The sequence below is a fragment of the Euleptes europaea genome, chromosome 8 (genome assembly GCF_029931775.1).
Source record: "Euleptes europaea isolate rEulEur1 chromosome 8, rEulEur1.hap1, whole genome shotgun sequence".
NCBI classification, from domain to species: domain Eukaryota; kingdom Metazoa; phylum Chordata; class Lepidosauria; order Squamata; family Sphaerodactylidae; genus Euleptes; species Euleptes europaea.
In genome coordinates this window covers 46057117-46083090 of record NC_079319.1, presented here as the reverse complement: position 1 = coordinate 46083090, position 25974 = coordinate 46057117, and the positions used below count along the sequence as shown (strand labels likewise).

The 25974-nt window shown below is 44.1% G+C and overlaps 1 protein-coding gene across 1 annotated transcript in view; it reads left to right on the top strand.

The window, feature by feature from the left end:
• The first annotated feature begins 2567 nt into the window (after positions 1-2567).
• LOC130481971 (chloride channel protein D-like) overlaps positions 2568-25974 on the top strand; it is a 70671-nt gene continuing 47264 nt past the window's right edge. The window contains exons 1-5 of the mRNA XM_056854755.1: positions 2568-2818; positions 4944-5073; positions 8772-8947; positions 11367-11459; positions 19216-19459. Of these exons, the coding sequence (XP_056710733.1) occupies positions 2568-2818; positions 4944-5073; positions 8772-8947; positions 11367-11459; positions 19216-19459 (894 nt within the window). The remainder of the gene's footprint in view (positions 2819-4943; positions 5074-8771; positions 8948-11366; positions 11460-19215; positions 19460-25974) is intronic.

Below are 25974 nucleotides of genomic sequence, written 5' to 3'. Positions count from 1 at the left end.
ATTAATGCTCAAGTGGCTGGGGTTCACAGTGTAACATCCAGTCAGCATGGCCTTTCCAGCAGTTTGGCACAGAATAACTGGGTGGAACGCAGTGGCATAAAAACCGCTGTCGGCACTGCTGCAGCCACTGAATGCAGCCAAAACTTTTTTGTCTGTTTCTGGTTCAGCATACGCCTCATCCACATACCCATCCTGCTCCACTCCACGTCCTCTTCCTCCTATATTGGGAACAACCTGCTTCACCACTGGGCCTATCAGTTAAGAAGGCCTGAAGATCTAGCAATTAGTACAGCTTTTACAGTGCAGCTGCCAACTAGTTTGAAAGGAGTTCAGGACACCAACAACCAATCCCAATATCAGCTCACTGGAATGGCTACCATCAGTTATGGTAAATTAGTCTGGCAGCACCTCCCTATACATTCACTGTCTGCAGCAATTACTGGAACTGTTGTCCTTTGCTGCTGAGCAGTGAAATGCCAACACTATGCTACAGGTTTTGAGGCTGAACTTACAGTGACAAGCTAATCTGGTTGCTATCCTAAATTCAAATGCCGATGGGATATGGCCATTACTGCTGTACAGGCCCAATATTAATCCCCCCCCCCATATTTACCTGGAAGATCCAAGCTGAATTCATACAAGAACCTCGACATGATGGAAGAAGACTTTATGTGACTGAGGAACTGCAGGACAAAGAAGGTTTAATTAAAATAAAAGTTACATTAGGCATTGTAAGTAAAGAGCAAAACGTTCATGGATCATTCCTTTGGTTTTGTATTGCAAGTTATCTTTTTTTTTTTTTTGCGACTCTGACCTTGTGAACTTCATGTATAAGATTACACTATAGAATCTTATGTTTGATTTATAGAATTGAAGATTCCATATGTATATGTAGCGAATAAAGCGTGTCGTATAACGGATGTGATGTCTGGGGGCTTACAGCTGTTTTGCCATTTCCCACCATCTGGCAACCCTTTTTCTCCTAGGGTGTGCTGAAATTAGGCTTCTGCATGCTCCTTCCTGTTGCTCTGCTCTCCCTCCCTCCTCCTCTTCTTTCTTAGAGTGGGTGTTCCCAGGGCAGCTAATGTAAAGGAAAACAATTTCTGTTTTCCGTTGTGCAGGCATTAAGAGGCTTTTCATAATTTCAATAGATTATCCAGCTTGCCCTTGAAGGTACTGTAGAAGTTGCCTTCTGAATAAAAAGCTTTAAAATAATGAAATTCAGCCATTTGGATACGTGCACACCATGTACAGCCATGCACGTATTGAGAGTCTCCTGAGAAAGGGTGAGGGGTAGGCAATAGCACGTTGCTTAAAGTCCACCTTTTCTCTTCCCCCACAATAATCCAAGCACTGTACATGGAGCAAATAAACCAGTAAATGATACCATCCCTCATACACTAGGACAGCTAAGTGATCCAGAGTCTCTCATGCGGTCAAATGTGTTCACTCCTATGTAATGGGAGGCAACACTAAATCAACATGAAGGGCGGTGGGACTCTTCCATTGTTGTTCTGCTGTACAATAAACAGCCAGGCTCCTAGAATGCAGCGGAACTTGTGCTGTTTTGAAGTCATTGACCGTCAAAGTCTCATATGTAAACACACAGTCTTGCTATTTTTTCAGTTTACAGTAAACATCTGTGATATAATGCAGAGACATTGAATGCTCTCATTAGAGAAAAGGATAGTCTTAGAGCCAGTGTGGTATAGCGGTTAGAGTGCTGGACTAGGAAGGAACTGGGAGACCCCAGCAATTATACAGTTGTGCAGCTGAGGCACAAGCCATTCTTCCTACACAGATATGTTCCATGCCGAGAGAGAGAAAAATCCATGTTCCAAATAAATGTCTGGAAAATGTTCTTCATATTCAGAAGCCTGACAGCATAGTAGCTTCCAAGTATGGATAATCATTAACAATCATACTCTCTTAAAACATGTCTGAGTTTTCTTATTCCTAATTGGAACAGAGATTATCTCCCTGTAGGAAAAGCCACATATGAAGATTTCAGATACAGAATAGGTCGGTGGCCTACCTTCAGTTACCCCCTGTCTCTTAAATAGGAATAATAAGTGATCTATGAGTTGTTTCCCCTAATGTTTATGGGTAAGATAGGTGGCCTGTAAAACTAACAATGGCTTACAGTGATCCCATCCTATATTTAATGCTGAAGAATTGCTAATCCAATGGTGTTTTGTTTGATATTTTAAAGTACATTTTATATTAAATTACCAAGATTTTTAATGAGCCCAGTCTATCTGTCAATACTGCTTGACTTTAAGCCTATCTTTGAGTTCACATTCTCTGTATTGTTAAGCAAAGTGGTAGCATCCATTTTATTGCCTATCAAACTCTTCTGGTGGGAAAGTTACACATAAAACAAGATCTGGTTCTGACAGACTACGAATAACACAAACATGTTGGTTTTGTGTGCTGTTGCAACAACCCAACCCACAACATAAGTCAGCAAATCTTCATTACACAGGTAGAATCTACTATCCTGGCTCTCACTCAACCAGAAGCCACGATCACATATTTGGTTCTGAGACTTTTTGCCATTCAGTAAAATGCCCTCTGTCCTTTCTTGTAAGAGGTGTGCCGTTGATGGTAAAGAGCAGATGTTGCTGGCAGAGGAGAGGCCAGATTTGATCGAGTCTTTAGATCCTGGATGCAATGCCAACAATAACAGCAGAAGTTGCTCCAGAAGTGCCTGTCTCCGAGAAGAGGAAAGAGAACGTCTGTCTATCCACGAGAGCCTGGATTATTTGACTTCACATAGCAAAGTTTACAAGAAGTGGCTGCAAGGCCAAACCTACAGGTAACATCTTTAATATGCGCACTGAAAATTAGTACTAAAATACTACTAGTAAGTTGGAAGTCTGTGAGGAATTGGCGGGGAGGGGGGAGTAAATGGAGGAGAAAGATTTCTTCCTGCACAGTTTATAGCACTGGCCAGCCTGACCCATGTCTGGTTTTTACTATGATGGGTTTACACTGCCTTTTAATCTGGCAAAATGCTTATTCCATCATCTGAGCTAAATAGTTGGGGAAAAGTGTAATGTAAACTAATAAAAGTTTAAGTAAAGTAAACCCTTATAATATTTTAATTTCTTCCAGCATATCTATTCACAGATAAGAAAGGACAAATTCCTTCCTTTCTCTGTTGGGATCCCTAGAAAACATAGTGCGAAAATGCATGGTCGCTTTAGCCTCCTTTATTCCTTGTTTCAGCCAGGATCGAACGCATGCGTTTCGCCAAACGTGTGTTCGATCCTGGCTGAATCCTGGCTGAAACAGGGAATAAAGGAGGCTAAAGCAACCGTGTGTTTTTGCCCATAGAGGAAGACATTTTAGCTGATGTCTAATCTTAATAGAGGAGCAAGTACACTGTAGAAAAGGGGTAGGCAATCTTTTTGGACTGAGTGCCAAAACCTTCATAACACCTACCGGTGAAAATGTTGCTGTGTTTGTAAAGAGGAATGGTGTGTGTGTGTGGGGTGTGGGGGAGGGAGAGGGTTGTAGTAGGCCAGTCATACCGAGAGCAAGCTGGGTGCCGGCGGTGCTGCCAAGGCAACAAGGGCTCACCTTAGTCCTCCGCATGGCAAGCAAAATGGTCTGGTGTGCTGATTCTATCCGCTGTATATTGCATTCATGAAGCTTTAAGCAAAAATCCTCTGATGCCACCTATTGGTGACAAATAGGGAACTGTGAACTCATCTTTCAGGAAAAATGGGCTGTTAGGACGGGCAAGGAATGGCCTCATTCCAAAGGAAAAATAAAACAGGAGTTCAGTGGCATAACCTTTCATTACCATAAAATAAGCTGATCTGGAATAAACTGTGTTCATCCATAAGGTGTCACTGGCATGCTGTTGTATTTTGCTGCTACAGGCTAACATGGCAGCCCCTCTGGAATTATATACCAAAGGAAGAAATTGGTAAATACCTACGTTTGAATAACTTTTAGGAACATTTTATGTGAATCCAAGACTGTCATGTCTTGCGTAACATTCAGCTGTGTTGCTAAAATGCCAGCCATGCCACAAAAGGTATGGCAAGGAAGAAAGTTAACTAACCAGAGGTGTGGACTGTATCAGATTGGTTAAAGACATTTTGGGGATGAGGGTTTCTGTTTTGTTTTCTTTGCTGATAGTGTGCTGACGGTTTCTGAGGAACACAGCTAGGTCTGTGAGTCTTCATAATGTTAGATAGCCTGATTTCTAGTAGAAAGCAGATCTTTCAATCTATTTTGACATTTTTGCATTTTGGCAGTCCAGAATCACACCCAAGTATTTTATCTTCCAATGCAACTGATGTGGTTAGTCAAAAGGGCTACAAGAGGCACACATTCATGGTAAATAATTTGAAGTCCTATATTTATAATTATGTGACTGGAATGAACTCTGGTTCTAGTTACTTTTTTTTTTGGCACTTCACACACACACAAATTAGACTGAGAGTGTGTGACTGGGCCAAGGTCACCTAACGTGCTTTCTTGGCAGAGTGGGGATTCGAACCAAGGTCTCTTGAATCCTAGACCAGTACTCTAACCAGTACACCACACTGGCTGGCTGTGTAATATGTGTATAGGGAATGAGAGGGAGAGGGAGGAGACAGACTAGTATGTCACACACCTCATGAGGGAGAGGGAGCTGGAGAGGTTGGTGAAGTTTAGAAGTCTCTCGGTCAGTGGTGGTATTGATCCAAGCCAGCCTAGTTTCTAAGCCATTAGCTGAGCAACCTGCGTGCATTAGATGTTTCTCCCCTATCCATAATGGCTAGAAAAATATGGTCTTGTTTCAAATGGAAGCTGAGATGTTCTGAAGTAGATGCTAGATATTGTGACACAATCATTCAGCTTTTGAGATTCCTTAACCAAAATGCTTCTGAGATTACTGCAACTGATACACAGTTCTGAGTTTTGTTTTGTTTTTTAATCTTTAGAATGGACTGGGATCGGTGGTTGTTGATGGGACTTATTGGAATCATAGTAGGAACCCTGGGTTTCCTGATCCATCAAATAATTGATTATCTTATCAAACTGAAATGGGAGCTGGTGGAAAACTATATTCAGGTAAAATGGAAGAAATAATAACCTCTCCTTTTATGTACCTTTGAGTGGTAGTAAACTTAAATGAATACTTTCCAACCTCACATCGGCATTAAGCTGTTTGTTCCTGAGCATCTTTCTCTACCAACACTGAACAAAAGTACTGTTGAACAATTTATGCATGGGATCCTTAAGCTTATTCTGTACTCCCCCACCCTCCATGGCATTTACTTTGTCTTAAGGAGGGAATACATGTTATCAACTCTGCCCTCTTCTAGCATCTATACAAACCGGGTCAGCTCATGGTCCTGGTGACCTGAGTGGCTCCTTGAGGCATCATTTTACTTACTTATTTACTTTATTTATCATCCATCTTTCTCACTGAGACTCAAGGTGGATTACATGGTGTAAAACGATGTAATAAATTGCATGAGAGATGTATCAAGCAATGCAATAGGACCGGGATTACAAAAATTAGGGGAAATGCCAAATATATCTGACAGAATATGTCAAGAGAAGCAAAAAATGGAATTATAAGAGTAGAAAACAACACAATAAGAGCAGAATAATGCACACAATAAAAATATATAGCATACACACAGTGGTACAGACTACAGTACCTTTCTCTTCTTGAACCATTTCAATATACTATTGTCTTATTACCATTATAAAAATACCCTTCTGAACAATTCTGTTTTACATAGTTTGCAGAGTGGGAACAATCTGCTGACATTAAAGGTCATGTGCAAGCAAGCTTCAGAGAATAAGGGGAAAATATCCACCCAGCATTCAGATATCCCTCCTTTAATTAGCAAAGTTACCCATGTATTTGGTCTTCCTGTTTTGCTGTACCAGACCACATATTTCCAATTTAAAGTCAAAGACCCAATGTGAGGTTAAGGCAGGAAGTCTGTGATAACTTGCTGAACCATTTAATGTCAGGAAACAAAAGAGGCATCTTTGACTCCCAGACACAAGTGACCATAACCTCAGCATTGTGAAATGTTTGAAAATGTGTGGGAGTCAATTAACTTGTGATGGGCACTGGAGACAACAAGGCTCTGGCTAGTCCAAACACAAACAAATCTAAGGAGGAAGAAGTCTGAAAATACAGTTATGAAATATTGTTACATGTTCTTTCCTTCTCTGAATGGCGAGAAATTCCTGAGGCAGTACTTATCCCAGTTGGTTCCCTTTGGAGGAGTCAGCACTGAAGACCCATGGGGTTGTGAGATGTTTACATTATTTACAAACAGAGCATAGGTGGGAGCAAAGAAGCCCTTTTTTTTTCCAGAGGAGATAACCTACAAGAATCAATTAACTCTGACCGTGAAAGCCTTCGACGACATATGTGGATTGGCTGCTGAATGTCATTTTTACCACAGAGACTAAAATACAGCATATTCTTGAGCTGCAGGAATGACACATGAACATAACAGCTCTGCTAGATCCAACCAGTGGTCAATGTAGTCCAGCATCTTGTTTCACGTAGTGGCCAACCTCATGTGTTCTGACACTGGTATTTAGAAATTTGCTTCCCCTGAATATGGAGTTTCTCATGGATTTAGTTATATGCCCCATGTGATGTCTCCCCAATCTCTTTCTTCTTGGTGGCATAGTGAAATTAACCACATCTACATGGTAAACTGCTGCTTGTCATGCAGAGCAGTCTTCATGTGGTTACATTTTAAATGGCCATCATGCAGCACTGTGTGAACTGAACCACTATGTTTCTGAGGGCTGATCCATACTTCATCATGTGGTAGAAGTTGGACAGCCTCTGTGTAATTACTTCTTCTCATTGGCTAAATTTTATCATTATGCTGGCAGTTATGTTGTTTTGTCGTATAGTATGGAATATCTACACCAGTACTATACATTCCTGGAAGTTGCTGGTAGTAGTACAGAAACTGCTGATTTCAAGCAGAAGACTTATGTGATCACCCACATCATACATTATTGCAGTGATGAGTAGTAACTAGTGTGTGACAGCTACTTCCAGTTTCTTCTGTTTATTAAAGGTAGTATGTGGACTGGTCCCAAATCTGAAGCTACTACTCAATAAGACAGTGGAATTTGTCTGGCAAGCGAATACCCCAGTATTTTATGCCATTTTCCCAATGTTCGTTTCTTTGTAAAACCAACAGAAAGACAATTTTCATATGACCTGGATCTGCTTACTTGGAACTGGACTGGCTATGATCATTGTATCATCAGGGCTTGTTGTGGTAAGGGCTAAACTTTGCTTCTTGCTCAGCTATTGCAATATCAGGTTTTGAGAGATGGAGGGTTATGCTACTGGTTAAAGAGAACGAAAGCCAGTGCTTCTGTTCTGTAGACCATCAGTAGGCGCAGCACATTTTGAATGATAATGTTATAAAGGACTTCTTGTAAATAAATACACCTCCCATAATTTGAACCATGATGGTACCTGGAGAGATTCATTTGTGAATTAAACACTTTTTTTTACATTGTTTTAAAGTCCATTAGGGAGACAAAAAGACTTAAAATGTTGTTTCCCTTATAACTACTTGAAAACTTACAGCAACTTATATGATCTCATCAGAACATGATGGTCGATAGAACTGTCTTTTTGAGGGCAACCTACACATTACATTGGGGATTCAACAAGATCTCCCAATATATAATTTTACATTAGCTAGTCATAGGAAGGCTGGTTTAGACTAAGGACATTTCACTAGTAGAAATTGCCTCTTTCTCCTAAGCAATTTTAATAGGCTAAAAGTCACCTGGCCCTGACCTGGATGGCCTATGCTAGCCGGATTTTGTTAGATTTCAGAAACTAAGCAGGGTCAGTCCTGGTTAGTACTTGGATGGGAGACAGACTTGCTATGCAGAGGCTGGCAATAGCAAGCCACCTCTGCTTGTCACTTGCTTTGAAAACCCTATGGGGTTGTTATAAATTGGCTGCGACTTTCCACCACCAAAAGGTGCCTGACTTTTCTCTACCAAAACTAATATGGGAGGGGGGATTTTTCGGGGGAAATAGTGCAGAAGGAGAGTTAAGACCCCCAATCTAAATCCTCCCGCAGCTGATTTTTCAAAGTTAAAATACAAATCAGGAGATCTGATCTAGAATCTCTAACATAATGTGTAGTTTGGTCCTTACACTGCTTATCTGAAGTAGAACTAACTCAGTAACATAAAATCAGATGAAACAGAACTGCACCCATTTCCCAAACAAGCGTGACTGAAGTATTAACATGGATAGATAGGCGAAGATGCTTTTATTTTCCTTATTGTTGCATTTAAAATGTTTATTTTTGCTATAACTATATTTGTTTTTGCTATAAAATGTTTGTTTTCGCTATAACTATATTGATTTTTATTTAAATTGATTTTAAAAAATCTGAACAGTCATGTTGAAAAGCAGTCTACTACTAATAATACTACTGCTTTTTTGAGACTGTATTAATTGTAATTTGATTTTATGCCGCATCAAAAGAAATAGTGGTAGATCATAGAAATTATAATTATTTGAGAAGGCTGCAGGCTTCAAAGATTATTTTTTGACAAAGTTATTTAGGCCTTTCTTAGCTGATCTTAAGTACATTCCACTTGAAATTTCTCTTGACTGAAAATTCCACTTTAGCTTATAGTTTTGATTAGAAAGTACCAAATGTTTGACTAAAACTATGAAGTCTTAGTCATTGTTGTGGCTATGTGATTGTTAAAATGCTGTCATCTTTTTCTTTTTGCAGTTCTTTTGTCCAACGGGTGCGCCAAGTGGGCTTCCAGAAGTCATTGGTTTTTTAAATGGTGCTTCTATTCAGCATATTTTTAATATCAAGACTTTTGGTGGAACATTTCTTTCTTGTGTTCTAGCTGTAGCTTCTGGACTGTTCTGTGGACCAGAAGGTCCCATGATTCACTTGGGGTAAGGAACAAATATTTTAGAAGTCCCAGATATAAATTGTCTTTAGTGATGTCCATAATGGCATAAATACATATCAAAACTATATCTGCATAAGGGGATCTTGCCCATAATTAGGCTTCAATCCTAAAAACACTTTCCTGGGAGTAAGCAGCAATGAATTCAATAGTGCTTACTTCTTACTTCTGGATGTGACTTTTTAAAAAAGCTGATCTTGGGCCTGAAATTTGTCTTGACTGCAAAACCTACTGAAATGATGGGAATTGTGCCAAAGCATAGCCGTGTGACACTCATTTCAGTGTGGCTTGTGCTGGAGACACTCCCGTGGGTTGTATAACCACAGCATTTCCTTCTGATTTTATTTGTTTAAGCCTTCATGTTTTGATGGTTCTTACTTCCTCTTCTCTGTCTGCAACAACATTAGATCTTTTTCTTCTGTTCTGAATGCTTTTACATAAATGTAAAAATATGTTCTAAAGAATTATTTCAAATTAAAAAATAAATATCAATACTTGAGTCCTCAGTGGGCCTCAAACTGGCAATCTGTGGTGGAAATTCAGTCCCCACGGACCTCCTAGTCCAGTGGTCGGCAAACTCATTAGTCAACAGAGCCAAATATCAACAGTACAACGATTGAGATTTCTTTTGAGAGCCAAAACGCCTTTTAACAACCATTCATGCACGGGAGGTTTTGCCTTGGATTTGCCACTTTCTAGATGCACATTGCAGGGGGGCTTATTGTTGAGTTTTGAATATCTGGATGGGAAAAATGTGCATCTGAGTGGCAAATCACGTAGAGAGTACAAATCCCAAAAAGAGAGTACAAATGAATCAAACATGGCTTCGCCCCCTGGGCCCCGACCTCCTCCTCCTCCTCGCCACCACCGCCTGGGCTCCTTCCTTCCTTCCCTCCCCGGCCGGCGTGCCATCTGCCTGTCCCCCCATCCGCAGCACCTCGGCCTCCTCCGCCAGCCAAAACCAGCGTGAAAAATCCCGCCCGCTGATTGGCTGCCGCCGCCCGCACCACCGGCCCTCGAACACCGGGTGCAAAACCCGGCCGTGCTGTGAGGGGAGGGAAAGTGGGGGAGGAGGAGGAGGGCGCTTTCCAGAGCTGCACTCAAGGGGCCTAAGAGCCGCATGCGGCTCACGAGCCGCGGTTTGCCGACCACTGTCCTAGTCAATGCAGGGCTGCTAACAACCATCAAGCCCCCTTCCAACAAAGATTCTATCTGATCCTCCCTACTCCCAATTCAAACACTAAAAAAAAATCCTGACTCACTATTAACCCAAATAAGCTGATAATTGTTATGCATACATGTCCTCCCTCCATTCTTCCCATTTATATCTCACTCTTCCTTCAAGGACAGTGTATATATTTCCCCATTTTATCCTCACAACTACTGTGTTAGGTAGGTTAGACCCTGAGAGAGTGACTGTTCCACAGTCCTCTTTTCCTTCGCCTCAATAAAGGGACTGCTGATTTTACAACCGCACACTGACGTCACCTTGTGTCTAGGATCACCAGAATTTATCCCCTCAGTCCCCACCTTTTTATAGCCATGTCTCTAGGGCAAAGCTTCTTGAACTGTGGGTCGTGACCCCATATGGGGTCACGTTAGGGTTGCCAGCTGCCAGGTAGTAGTAGGAGATCTCCTGCTAATTCAACTGATCTCCAGCCGATAGAGATCAGATTACCTGGAGAAAAATGGCTGCTTTGGCAATCAAACTCTATGGCATTGAAGTCCCTCCCCTTCCCAAACCCCGCCCTCCTCAGGCTCCGCCCCAAAAATCTCCCACTGATGGCGAAGAAGGACCTGGCAACCCTAGATCATGTAACTGAATGTGGGGGTCATGAAAAATTTGGCAACAGTAAATGGTAAAATTATATGTATACCAAAGAATTGTTTCAAAATAAATTTCTTTATGATTTATTATCAGTAAATGTTTGATTTGTATAGCTATTTATATACCTATATACCTGGGGTCGCATACAAATTTCTCAGGCGAAAAGAGGTTGCGAGTGGAAAAAGTTTAAGAAGGCCTGGTCTAGGAATATGTGTAATACCACAAAGATAGCCCTCTTAATAACTATAGGCCAGAACACATCAGGATGTCTTCCCTAACCCTTATATAAAAAGACTGAGGATCTAGGAGACTCTGCTCATTCTCAGACCCTGCCCTAAACTGAATAGAAGATGACTCTGAAAGTAAGGTAATGATGCTTACTCAAAAGCTATTGCATGAACACATGAAGTTGCCTTATAATGAATCAGACCCTTGGTCCATCAAATTCATAACCTGAAGAAATATTCAAAATTGCTCCACAGCTCTGTGCTATCTGATTACTGATTTTCTTTAATTTAAATGTTGTAAAAGTGCAAGTTAAATGTCCCATTAATGTTTAGAAACTATTTCTTTTCAGTGCAATAATAGGATATGGATTGAGCCAGTTCAAGTCCGAAATCCTTGGAATTCATCTTCCTTCCTTGACCAGGTTTTGGAATTCAGCTGACAAGTAAGGAAATGTGTCATGTATATTTATCAAAGTATGCAAAGTTTGAGGTATATATTCGTGCAGAGAGGTTGTATTTCTGCTGCAACTCCTCCTATTTGTGTGGTTTCATGGGGCAGCATGAGATTTCAGTTATCTTGAAATATCTAGATTTCACTACCTCTCTCACTTTAACTTGTGCCATATACTTATATGACCCTTCTTTTTACGGGCCTTTTCTTAACTTTGAGACAAGAAATAGTGCTCTGCCAAGAAAACTGTTTGCCAGTTTTTTAAAATCTCAATTGGAAATTTTTGCCAGGGAACCCTGCTATGATATTCTTCTGTTTTCCATGCCTCAGGAGTAGACAGAGGTCAGATATAGTAAAATGAAAGTGCTATGTTGAATACATAGAAGGAAATGAAGTTCAGACTCCTGTTCATGGTCTTTAGGCACATATTGAAGTAGTATCTAACTATAAAGCATGAACCGAATAGATCTTTCCATTCACGATAGCACTTTAAATTGATGTTGCTTATATATAAGGGTTTCACTCTAGGGTTGCCAACTGCCAGGTAGTAGCAGGAGATCTCCTGCTAATTCAACTGATCTCCAGCTGATAGAGATCAGATCACCTGGAGAAAAACAGCCGCTTTGGCAATTAAACTCTATGTAACCAAAGTCCCTCCCCTCCCCAAACCCCGCCCTCCTCAGGCTCCACCCCAGAAGTCTCCCGCCGGTGGTGAAGAGGGACCTGGCAACCCTATTTCACTCAGTGTGAGAAACTGAAAAGTCACTTCCTATTAGGGTTGCCAGGTACCCCTTGGCATCCGGTGGGGGATGGGGGAGTGGGGGAACTTACTGGTAGCAAACTGAGGCCTAGGCCTCTGTTGCCAGTGACATGTCAACTTTACTTCCAGCACGTACCAGAAGTGATGTCATGTGGGGATGCTCTGGTATTTGGGCAAAAACTCTATGGTAGAAGCTAGGGCTGTTGAATTTTAAAAAAAAATTGGTATAGTTCGGATTCGGCTGAATTTGGCCCATTTAGATTCGGGATATGCTGAAGTCTGAACTCCCCCACTTCGGGTCCATGCAATTCGGCGGGAATTCAAAGTTCGGGAAAAAAATTCAGCCGAATAAAGCCATTAAAAACACAACCATGCCTTTCCGCGGCTCTGGGGGGGCATTTTTTGGGGTAGAGGTCCCAAACTTTCAGCGGAGCTTCAAAGGACCCTTCTTGCCAGACCCCCCAGGTTTTGTAAAGATTGGGTCAGGGGGGGCTGAGATATGGGCCCCGAAAGGGGTCCCCCCACCCTTAATGTGCATCTGTGAGCAGAGCTTGCCGCCCCGACAAACAGCTGATGAGAGCAAGGGCGGGGCAGGTGCAAAGAAGTTTGCAAAGCAACACAACTGCAAAGCAACACTGCAAAGCAACACAACTGCAAAGCAACACCTTTGCAAACATGCAAAGGGCGGGGCAGGTGCTAAGAAGTTTGCAAAGCAACACAACTGCAAAGCAACACTGCAAAGCAACACAACTGCAAAGCAACACCTTTGCAAACATGCAAAGGGTGGGGCAGGTGCTAAGAAGTTTGCAAAGCAACACAACTGCAAAGCAACACTGCAAAGCAACACAATTGCAAAGCAATACCTTTGCAAACATGCAAAGCAACACCTGACACCTGGGAGTTTGCAAACCATGGAAAGGGACAGAGGCAGCTAGCTATGCATAATGTTTTGGAAATTAGCACGGGTAAAAGGTACACAAATGCACAGAGCCAAGTAGCAAAAATGCAAATGTTAATAAGTGCAAAACATCGAAGACAGCAGTGTGAGACAAATAGACCTAACAGCAGTGACTACACAATGTACTAACAGCAGTGACTACACAATGTACAATATATACATGGATTATAGAATAACCAGGCAAAAAAGTCCTCTTCTTAAGTTGGTTGGTTCCAATTGTATAATATGTTCATCTGGTATGAATCCAGTGAATATAAATCCAAAGATGGGGGATGGCCGTTTCACCTTGGTTTCTTCAGCCCCATATTATCTCCTATATATAAATACTTGTATTAAAAATATTATCATATCTATATTCACATTGGTACATATAATATAAAATTATTATATACTTACATCCATGTAATGGTAATTCCATAATATAACAAAGTCCACAAAGGTACACTATTAAGCCACAGCAATGTCCACAGGTTCCCAAGTGGGATACTAGCTTAGTAAAAACCTTCAATCTTTGCTTCCAATTAAATACAAAACAGGTGTTGAACTCCGGCTCCAGCGTGCATCTCCTTCCTAAGTTACCGTATATACTCTATCACAGAAGCCCTTACTGGGTGAAAACTACCGTATGCTTGATATGAAACATGAAAGATCGTTTTCAAGGTTCAAACCTCTCGGTTTAACAGAATCAAAGAGATGGATGAAAAAAGCCTCTTTTTGTCTTAAAATTCTTTCTGTGTTTCTTTTATCATAATGTTTTCCCTTAAGGTGCCAGATTACAAAAAACCAGAGATCATTTTCAGAATGGTGGGCAGAAACAAAATGGTCTACTACCGGGGCTGTAAGAACTTTTGTGCGTATGCGCGCACGGTGCTCTAATATTCTATTTTTGATGGGTCTAATACTAGAACCAATGTAAACAAGACCACAGGGACAAAAAAGGCAATAAACAGAATTCTTGGTATTACAATTAGTAAAGCCTAGTAGCTTGAAGGTGAATTGTCTGTCAGTACGGTGGAATTCTTTTACTTCCAAACAAAGACTACATGCCAAGCAGTTATGGCATTTAAAGTGACCCCTACCGATGTCCCTAGGTTCAGATGTTTGTGTCATGTCTGTATGTACTAACCTATCTTTTATAGAAGTAGTCTTTCTAGTCTTTACGCACAAAAGTTCTTACAGCCCCGGTAGTAGACCATTTTGTTTCTGCCCACCATTCTGAAAATGATCTCCGGTTTTTTGTAATCTGGCACCTTAAGGGAAAACATTATGATAAAAGAAACACAGAAAGAATTTTAAGACAAAAAGTGGCTTTTTTCATCCATTTCTTTGATTCTGTTAAACCGAGAGGTTTGAACCTTGAAAACGATCTTTCATGTTTCATATAAAGCATACGGTAGTTTTCACCCAATAAGGGCTTCTGTGATAGAGTATATACGGTAACTCAGGAAGGAGATGCACGCTGGAGCCGGAGTTCAACACCTGTTTTGTATTTAATTGGAAGCAAAGATTGAAGGTTTTTACTAAGCTAGTATCCCACTTGGGAACCTGTGGACATTGCTGTGGCTTAATAGTGTACCTTTGTGGACTTTGTTATATTCTGGAATTACCATTACATGGATGTAAGTATATAATAATTTTATATTATATGTACCAATGTGAATATAGATATGATAATATTTTTAATACAAGTATTTATATATAGGAGATAATATGGGGCTGAAGAAACCAAGGTGAAACGGCCATCCCCCATCTTTGGATTTATATTCACTGGATTCATATCAGATGAACATATTATACAATTGGAACCAACCAACTTTGATAGACTTAAGAAGAGGACTTTTTTGCCTGGTTATTCTATAATCCATGTATATATTGTACATTGTGTAGTCACTGCTGTTAGTACATTGTGTAGTCACTGCTGTTAGGTCTATTTGTCTCACACTGCTGTCTTTGATGTTTTGCACTTATTAACATTTGCATTTTTGCTACTTGGCTCTGTGCATTTGTGTACCTTTTACCCGTGCTAATTTCCAAACCATATGGTATAGGCACGGGAGTGCTTTTGTTTTGTTTATATAGCTATGCATAATGAGCAGGAGGGGGTGGAATTTCCCCTTTTGCATGGGACTCGGGACCAGGCAAATGCATTCTTTAAGTCACCGTTTGAAAACCAGTTTTAGCAAGCATCAAAATAGACCTAACCGTCGTATGAATGAGGGAAAACCTGAGGACATACAACTGAAGCCCCCCCCCTCAAACCAGGGAGAGAGAGACTCGAGGGGGCACACACACACCCAGGCAGAACGGGCGAAAGCTCCCTTTGGCTTCCCCCACCCACCCACAGAAACTGCTCTCTCCCCACACACACACAGACTCTGCTTTCCCTCCCCCCACACACACAGGAGAAAAAGTATAGATTAAAGCCCCCAAAGGGGTCTTACTGTGGCTGTGTTCTGTTTCATCAGGAGGGGCTGGGAGGAGGACTGGGTAATCCAAGACGATTCCATTTAAGCATGGGACGTTTGCTCTGGAGATGCATACAGGATCGGGTGATCCATTCATCCCAATAGGGAAAAGGGGAAAGGGGAAAGCCCATATCTCGGGGGGCCCTGACCCAATGTTTACAAAACTTGGGGGGTCTCTTAAGAAGGCTTGTCTGAAGCTCCGCTGAAAGTTTGGGGTCTGTACCCCCAAAAATGCGCACCCTGCAGCCACAGAAAGAGAAAAGGGGGGGAGCCGATATTTCTGCCCCCACTGAACCCATCTTTACAAAACTTGGGGGGTCTCTTAAGAAGGCTCGACTGAAGATATTCTGAAGGTTTGGGGGCTGCACCCCCAAAAAAGCGCCCCCTGCAGCCACGGAAATGGAAAAGGGGGGAGGGAAAAGGGGTGGAGCCCATATCTTGGGACCCCCTGACCCAATGTTTACAAAATTTTGGGGGTCTCTTAAGAAGGCTTGTCTGAAGCTCCACTGAAAGTTTGGGGTCTGTACCCCCCAAAATGCGCCCCCTGCAGCCACGGAAAGCGAATGTGCACAAGCACCCCCCACACACACACGAGGATTTCTCTCACTCTCTCTCTCTCCCGGGCCTGGCCGCGCATCACCTGATTCCTCCAGTACTCAATCCTGACTGATTGGCCAGAAGAAGACCCAGCTTGGCCACCGAATGGTCGGGGGAGGAGAATGCTGCTTACTGACGGCCCGGAATTTGCCGGATTTATTCGTGAACTCCCGAACTCGCTGAATTCGGCTCCCCTGGTTTCCCGCTATCTTTGAGTTCGGTTCCTTCCGAACTAAAACCACCGAATTGGGAAATTCGGCTGTTTTTCGGTTCGGGCCGAACCGAATCGACAGCCCTAGTAGAAGCTATTTTTACCACAGAGTTTTCCCCCAAATACCAACGCATCCACATGTCACTGGCAATGTGATGATGCCACTTCTGGTGAGTGCCAGAAGTGATGTCGACACTTTGCCAATGACAGAGACCTAGGCCTCAGTTTACTGCTGGTAAGTCCCCCTTAGGGTTGCCAACTTCCAAGTACTAGCTGGAGATCTCCTGCTATTACAACTGATCTCCGACAGAGATCAGTTCACCTGGAGAAAATGGCTGCTTTGGCAATTGGACTCTATGACATTGAAGTCCTGCCCCTCCCCAAACCCTGCCCTTCTCAGGCTCTGCCCCCAAAACCTTCCATTGGTGGTGAAGAGGGACCTGGCAACCCTAGTCCCCCTGCTGGCCAGCTGAATGGTGCCAGGAAGATAGGGTTTCCAGCTCCGGTTGGAAAATACCTGGAGATTTTGGGGGCGGAGCCTGAGGAGAGCAGGTTTGGGGAGGGGAGGGACTTCAATGCCACAGAGTCCAATTGCCAAAGCTGCCATTTTCTCCAAGTGAACTGATCTCTATCGGTTAGAGATCAGTTGTAATAGTAGGAGATCTCCAGCTAGTACCTGGAGGTTTGGCAAACAAACGTTAGCGTGCTGTAAAGCTAATTGTTAAACGAGAACAGCAACAAAATGCACTTAACAAATTTTATATACTTAATAGTGGTATTAAAATATTGGTAAATAAAATACCACGCTCCATAACAACATCTAGATTACCAAAAGGAAATTTTAAATGTGGATTCTGTTTAAGCTGTAAGTTTATGTTGACTGTACGTGATATCACAAACCCAATAACAGGTCGCACATTTACTATTGAGAGTTTCAACAATTGCGACTCACAAAACCTTATTTACGTTATTAGATGCGCATGCCAGCACTGGTACATTGGTAAAACGTTGAGACCCATAAAATATCGTATCAGTGAACACTGGATTTATTCTGATTGTTCGTGTTAAGCTTGCATATGGAAGGGTTTGAAGGATCAAGCAATATAGCTATTTCACTAGATGATCAAAGCATGTAAATAAAACATATGCCTTTGACCATTGTGTTTGTTGTACATCCAAACAAAAAGCTTCCTATGGCCCAAGGATAACCAGACAGTCCAAATAAACAGGATACATTTTGCCTCTTACACTTGCTTCAGCAATTACTGGCATAAATTAGGGATGTATTCCTTAAACTGTATTTAAGGAAGAAATCTGATCTAAGAGTGCAGATTTTCAAAGATCCTTTACATGTTCATAAAAGTCCCCCTGGCAGCTGGAATTCATCTGATAGATTACACAGGTAATACACTGCCTCTTGTGCCCCATTGCACTAGAGTAGTTGATCTGATTCAGCTTCACAAGAGTCTGTGAACTCTGAATAAGATGATCCAGAAACAGTGTGGTAATCATAGAAAAGTGTAAGTTTCAGAGGGCCTGCCATTTTCACGCCTCCATGGGACTGTGGCAACCATTCTTTTTCAGATGGACTGCCAATCTGCGGTTTCAAAGAAATAAAAGGAAAACCAGTGATTACCTCATCACAAACAGAAATTTCTGTGTTCCTGTTCTTAAACCTAAGTATTCATTTTAAGGTGTATGAATTGTTGGTTTTAGAAACATATACATTTAACAAGAAGGGTCGTTCTCAAGTTTAGAAGTTTTACTGCTCCTATAATATCACCCTTAGCTAATGACTTCCCTACCTCAGGAAGATAAAAGTGATCTTGAAAAACCTGCCCTGGGAGGGAATTTTAGGCGGGCAGCGCTTGATAAACCAGGTGTGACTAGTTTGAAACTTTACTGCTTTTGCTGGGGGGGGCATCAGCTGCCACTGTTTTCTTTTCTTTAAAGCAGACATTTCCCTGTGTTTAAACCAACCAATAGGTTTTTATATGGAGTCTTGTCAGATTACAAAACTTAAAAGCCTGTTTTGTTTTATTCTTTGGTGGGATTAATTAGAATACTAGGTAGGGTGATGCATCCATTGTATTTGAGTGACTCCAGTGTCCAGCTCTGTGGGCCTTTAAAAAAGAAGATATTATTTTGATTTCTACTCCAAACATGTGCAAACCGGGAACTTCGTCCTAGCAACTCTTTATGTCAATACTAAAGGTCAAGAGCACAGAAGTCTGTTATACAAAATCTGATTCTGAAAAAGCTGTGCTGTGCTGCATTGTTAGGGTTGCCAGCTCCGGGTTAGGAAATACCTGGAAATTTTGAGGGTGGAGCCTGAGGAGAACAGGGTTTGGGGAGGGAAGAACTTAAGCAGGGTATAATGCCATAGAATCCACCTTCCAAAGCGGCCATTTTCTCCAGGGGAACTGATCTCTTTCACCTGGAAATAGGGTTGCCAGGTCCCTCTTTGCTACCGGCGGGAGGTTTTTGGGGTGGAGCCTGAGGAGGGCGGGGTTTGGTGAGGGGAGGGACTTCAATGCCATAGAGTCTAATTGCCAAAGCGGCCATTTTGTCCAGGGGAACCAATCTCTATCGGCTGGAGATCAGTTGTAATAGCAGGAGATCTCCAGCTACTACCTGGAGGTTGGCAACCCTACCTGGAGATCAGTTGTAATAGTGGGAGATCTCCAGCCGCCACCGGGAGGTTGGCAACCCTATGCATTGTTGCTTTTGTCTAAAGTGTTTTTCCTCCTCTCATAGGAGGAATTTCATTACGGCTGGTGCAGGAGCAGGGATTGCCTCTGTATTCCATGCTCCGGTGGGTGGACTTCTATTTACACTGGAGGAAGTGGCCTCTTTCTGGGACATCAAGCTGGCCTGGCAAACATTCTTCTGCTGCATGATGGCTGCTTTCACCACAGATTTGCTCTCCTCTTCTCTCAGCGGGTTTGTCTACAGGGGGCAGTTTGGATTTTTCAAAGCCGAGAAAAGGATTTTATTTTGGGTACGTGCTACGTTTATCAACTGGCGTTATATGGCAGCATCCATATTGCTTTGAACATATTAACATATTTAAAATATCAGGTCTGGATCTATATTTTTTTAAGGGGGGGCAAAAGTACAAAATGATGCCCCCGATATATTATATATATATTTTTTCTTTATATATGCATATATAATCAACATGATAGAGTAGATTTTGTTCACACCTTCATTCTGCTGAAGGTATAAGTTATGAAAGAAAAAAGTCTTCTACAGATCTGGCCTGAACAAGCAATCCCTTTCTTGTTCTCACACAGGAATGCCCAAAATTTCTGGTTTGTTCCCATGGCTAAGAATAAAATATAACAAAGAACCCAAATAGCTTTCTGAGCATAGTGATGTTGAGCGATTTTGGCATGACTGTAGGCTAAAATAAGATCTTTTCTGTTTGCTTTCCAAGGTGTTACTATGTCGTTTGACTATGCTTTACTACCTTGACTAAAAAACTGGTGCCACAAATCATGAGAATAATGAATGGCATTCTTAAATGTCTTGCATTGTGCTCATTCATTTTCTTGACACAAACTGTATTAGTTCTACACAACTTATTTGATTTAAATTTGCAGAGAGATAAATTTAAGCCTGCAGCCATAGGGGAATATGTCTGAGGAAACTTAAGATACCACTGTTCTGTTTTTTAAGTTCTAGTCAATTGATATGGAGACCTTCTCTCAAACCAGGCTTTGTGTCTGTGTACGGATGCATCCTAACTTGAGTTGACTTATATGGATTGTCATACTGTGTAACTGTGTAATGTGCCTTGAGTCTCAATGAGAAAGGCAGAAATAAAACAATCACACTGAAGATCTCACAGAAAACAGAAACTTAGCATTGTTGACGTGACCCTTTAGAAAGCAGCTGTGCCTGTATGAGCTCAGGTAGTACCTCAGGAAATACACGTCTCAGGAAATACACAGGCACCGTGTTGGCATAGTTATACTCTGATGTCACATTATCTCACTGTAAGGGCACACGCACCAGTTCCAAACAATTTCAGTGTGAGAGTCTCTCTGCTCTCAAAATCAGGACTTGCCTATCTCCATGAGTAAAAAACAAATTTGAAACTCGGGGTAGTTGCTTTGGCACAGCCCTGTTTCTTAGGTTTTTATGTATGATCGGCTGATGCAGTGAGGTTTTTCATTTCTACTAGTGAGATGCAGACTCTGACGTCGAAGCAGGCGGATTAGCAGTTATCCAGGACACACCACCAGAACTCCTTGCTTTATAGAAAACAGTGTTGTTTAATTTATAGTGCACAGATAAAAAACAAACGGTCACTTACACTTCTCTCCACCAAACTTCCCAACACAGAGTTACAGTTACATAGGCTTATATACAAAACACCACCTGAAACCAATAAGGCCACCTGCAGACCTGGCCCCAGTATTACATCATCCTTACTAATTCAAACCGGTTAGTTGCAGTTCACCCTAGAACCTGCAAGGCTCTTGCTGCCTCTTGCATCATCCTAGATACCTCTGATCTGACAGCTACCTGTCAGCTGTCTCTGTCAGATTATTATGGGCAACTTGTTACTCTGACAGACTCAAGTCTCTCCTGGGCTTGAGTTTACTTCTGAAATACCTTCTCACTGGAAAAGACAATTAGAAAAGACTCATTTGGGAAATGGAAGGACATCCTTATAACCAAGGATTAATACAGACAAATAACCAGTGTTTGTAGGGAAAGTGTTAGAAAAGCTAAAGCTCAGTATAAGCTTAGGCTAGTGAGACATGTTAAAAACAGCAAAAAAGAGTTATTTTGTTATATTCAAAGTAAGAATAATGTTGTGTATGTATATACTGTATATACCCGTGTATAAGCTGACCCGCGTATAAGCCAAGGTGCCTAATTTCTCCCAAAAAATGGGGAAACATTAGGCACCCGCGTATAAGCCGAGGGTCAGCTTATAACCCCTCCCCCCCGCAGGCTTACCTGACAGGGCTCCTGGCAGCAAGCGGCGTGGGCCCGGCGGCGGCGGCGGTGCGGCCCGGCGGGGACTGGGGCAGCCTCCCTGCAGCTGCAGGAGGCCGCCCCAGGCCTCTCTCGGCGGCAGGAAGCAGCGGCGCGGCCCAGCGGGGGCCGGGGCAGCCTCCCTCCAGGCGGCAGGAAGCGGCATCGACAAGCTCTCAGCCACTGTTTTCATTGAGGGGACACCCTGCGAAATGGAAGTGGATTCCGGGTCCGCCCTCTCCATCATTTCTGCGGACACCTTCCGGGACCTGGCCAAGCACGCCTCATTGCCCAAACTGAGCCCTCCGGCCTGATTATCACGGAGTTCCAACACCGCCGTGTTCTGGTCAAGGGTGTCACTCGCGTGAACGTGCGCTACGGGTCGTTCACCAGCCGCCTGCACCTCGTTGTTGTCGAGGGCCCCTGTGCCAGCCTTCTTGGGTTTGAGTGGTTCCAGACCCTCAGACTTAAAATCACGGGCCTCCACCACATCAGCCACGCATCCCTCGATTCCGTCTGGTCCGAGTTCAAGGATGTTTGGCGAGGACCATTGGGTCGCTACAAGGGGCCACCTGTCCGCCTCCTCGTCGACCCCGCCACCGCCCCCATCCGCCTGAAGCCCCACTGTGTCCCCTTCGCACTCAAGGACCGGATCGACACAGAGCTCGATCGGCTCATCGCCCAGGGCGTTGAGGTCCCATGCCCAACGCGAAGTGGGAGACTCCGATTGTGACATCCTTGAAGCCGAACGGGGACGTCCGCATCTGCGTGGACTACAAGTGCACTCTGAACCGGGCCCTTCAGAGTCACACATATCCTGTGCCGGTTGTCAGCCACCTTCTGGCCTCCCTCCCCGGGGCCGGGTCTTCGCCAAACTGGATCTGGCCCAGGCCTATCAACAGCTGCCGGTGGATGCAGAGTCGGCGGAGGCACAAACCATCATCACGCACCAGAGAGCGTTCAGGGTGACCCGCCTGCAGTTCGGGGTCAGCACGGCCCCGGGTATCTTCCAAAACATCATGGAAGACCTCCTGAAGGGCCTGCCTGGCATCGTCCCATATTTTGATGACGTCCTGATCGCTGCTGCCTCCGAGGGGGAACTCCTGGACCGAGTCCGCCAGGTGCTCGGCCGCTTCAGGTCCGCGGGCCTCACCGTCAAGCGCGAAAAATGCCAGCTGGGCCTGCCGCAGGTGGAGTTCCTGGGCTACCTCATCAATGCTGCTGGAATCCACCCGACCCCATCGAAAGTCAAGGCGATCCACAGCGCCCCTCCGCCCAAATGCAAGCAGGAACTCCAGGCGTTCTTAGGACTTTTGAATTTCTACCACGCCTTCCTGCCCAACAAGGCGTCGATCGCTGAGCCCCTCCACCGCCTACTGGACAAGTTTGGTCGGTCTTCATGAACGCCTACGAGTTCCAGCTTGCCCATCAGCCCGGGAAGTCCATCGGCAATGCCGATGCCCTCAGCCGCCTGCCGCTGGAGGTTTCTGACCCTGACCCACACCCCGCCAGCGACGTCATGCTGCTGGAGTTGCTGCCCAATGCCCCCTCCAAGCGTCGGACATCGCCGTGCACACGGCTAAGGATCGCACCCTCATCCGGGTTCTCAACTGGGTGGGGAAGGGGTGGCTGGCCGCCAAGCCGGACAGGGAATTCAAGCCGTTCGCCACCCGCCAACACGAGCTATCACTCAACAAGGGGTGCCTGCTCTGGGGGAGCCTCGTGGTGGTTCCGGTGAAGCTGCGCACAAGGGTCCTGGAGGCTCTACACGTCTGCCACCCGGGGATCGTGCGCATGAAGGCCCTGGCTAGGAGCTACGTGTGGTGGCCAGGCATAGACGCTGCTGTCGAGGAGTGGGTGAGCCGTTGCCGACCCTGCCAGGAGTCACGACTGGAGATGCTGCACACCCCGACCCAGCACTGGGAGTCCACACACACACACACTGGTCCCGCATCCACATAGACTTCGCGGGGCCCTTTCAGGGTAAGACTTTTCTGATTATCATGGACTCCTACTCTAAATGGCTGGAGGTGGTCGACGTCAGATCCATGACCTCGCGTACGGTCATCCGAGAGCTGCGCAAGGTCTTCGCAACCCACGGGTTGCCGGACACCGTGGTCTCCGACAACAGGGCCCAGTTTACGTCCTCCGAGTTCAAGGAGTTCCTGGCCAAGAACTTGATCCACCACGCAACCTCGGCCCCATTCCACCCCTCCACCAACGGACAGGCGGAACGGATGGTCCGGCAAGAGCCCCGCGGAACTCCTCATAGGTCGCCGGCCGAAAACACTGCTCGACCGGCTGCACCCTGACCTGGCGCCTGAGTACCCAGGCCACAAGGACTCAACCACCACACCGAGGGTCGTTGAGCAGGACGACCCCGTGTTCGCCCGAAACTACGGAGCAGGCCCTGCATGGATTGCAGCCACTGTCCAGGATGCCACCAGCCTGGTATCCTATCGGGTCACCACCCCGGAGGGGCGTGTTCTGCGGTGCCACATCGATTAGCTATGCCACCGCCCCGTCGACTTGCCGGAAGCAGCCACAGCTCCAGCGCTGCTGCCGACTCCCATCACCAGGGAGCCGGAACAACCGGAGCGACCGGAGCAACCGTTGCCGCTGCTAGCGACGGACACCACCAACCGCCCAGTGGACAACTACCCAGCCACCGAGGGTGAGACTGATCCGGCACCGACGGATCACCCGACATCCCCCATCCTAGCACCGCGCCGTTCCCAGCGGAATCAATCGTGGCCGAGCTACCACCAGGACTTTGTGTGCTCCCAGTGCACAGCGAGGGTCGCTCGGACTTAGGGGGGAGGGGTGTTGTGTATGTATATATTTGGGTAGTAAGCAAGGGGAGACTTAGGAGCTTGAGTTCTGCATGAGGGATCCTAACCCCTGCTCGCCCTATTGGTTAAGCAAATGAACCCCATTGACTCTAAGCCAACATGTACCATTGGTCACCAGGCGGTTATGTTCCCCCTATCACGGATTAAGGGGGGAGTGGCTGCGGGCGGCCAGGGGGGCATATAAACAGGGTTTGCTCGTTGTGTTAACTAGTTCTGTGCTGAGTTACAATAAAGCGGTTGTTGTTGAACTCCATCTTCGACCTCGTGAATCCTTCCCACGCAGACATAACAAACAAGGTCATGGTAGGCCCATTGCGGGGACAGGAAAGTGAAATTGTAACAGGTGATGAAGAGAGGGCAGAACTGCTCAATTCCTACTTTTCCTCTGTTTTCTCTTGCAAGGGAAACAGTGTTCAACATGATGAGGGAAGAGAGTTGCAGCCTAGGATCAGTGGATTGTAATGATACAGTGGATTGTAATGGTAGCTGCTTTAAATAACATTTTACAGTTGTTTTACAAGCTCATTTGAGGGCAAAATATTGTCGAAGGCTTTCACGGTCAGAGTTCATTGGTTCTTGTAGGTTATCCGGGCTGTGTAACCGTGGTCTTGGTATTTTCTTTCCTGTGACCTAACTGAAAGTTTGTTTTACTGATGACAAGGGTATCAAGAAATGGGAGTTTACCCTCAATTTCCTTTTCCATGGTAAACTGAATGTTTGGATGGATATTATTAAGATGGTTTAGAAAGTCCATTAATTTTTCTTCACCATGGCTCCAAATAGTAAATGTGTCATCTACGAACCTGAACCAGACTGTAGGTTTGTAAGGTGCTGATTCTAATGCTGTCTTTTCAAAATATTCCATGTAAACGTTTGCTATTACTGGACTGAGTGGACGTCCCATAGCTACTCCATCAATCTGTTCATAAAATTCTTTATCCCATAGGAAATAACTTGTTGTCAGACAATGGTGAAATAAGGCTGTTATGTCTTCTGGAAAAATCTGGTTAATCAATGAGATTGTGTCTTTTACTGGAACCTTGGTAAAGAGGGATACAACATCAAAACTGACTAATATATCCTGTGGATTGAGTCTCAACGGACTGATTTTGTTGATGAAGTCAGTTGAGTCTTTGATGTAAGAAATGGTTTTTCCAATGTGGTCCTGTAGGAGGGTGGTCAAATATCTAGCTAATTCATATGTTGGGGAACCAATGGCGCTCATGATGGGTCGGAGTAGGACGGAATCCTTATGAATTTTAGGTAGTCCATATAATCGTGGTGGTTGTGCTTCTGTCTTGCATAGTTTTCTGTGTGTGTCCGGATGAAGAGTGGAATTTCAGGCTCCAGGGAAACTTGACTTCTTTTGTGTTTTTACAGAAGTGACCAATTGAGTTTACAGTGAATAAACGAAAGTTTGTGGGCTATTTTCCAAGATAAATATTTCTTTTCTTCTGTTTCACCCTGTTTAACATAGGCTGTTACCGCACTTGTATTCCCAGCGATGTATTAAGAGTTTGAAAATGTTATAAAAAATACTGTTCCCACTTTCTATGTATTCCCACCGATGTATTAAGAGTTTGAAAACGTTATAAAAAATACTGTTCACACTTTGTTTGGCCCCTTTAGCTGTGAAGACATCTTCCAACCATTTATAAGTCGTGGTATCCAA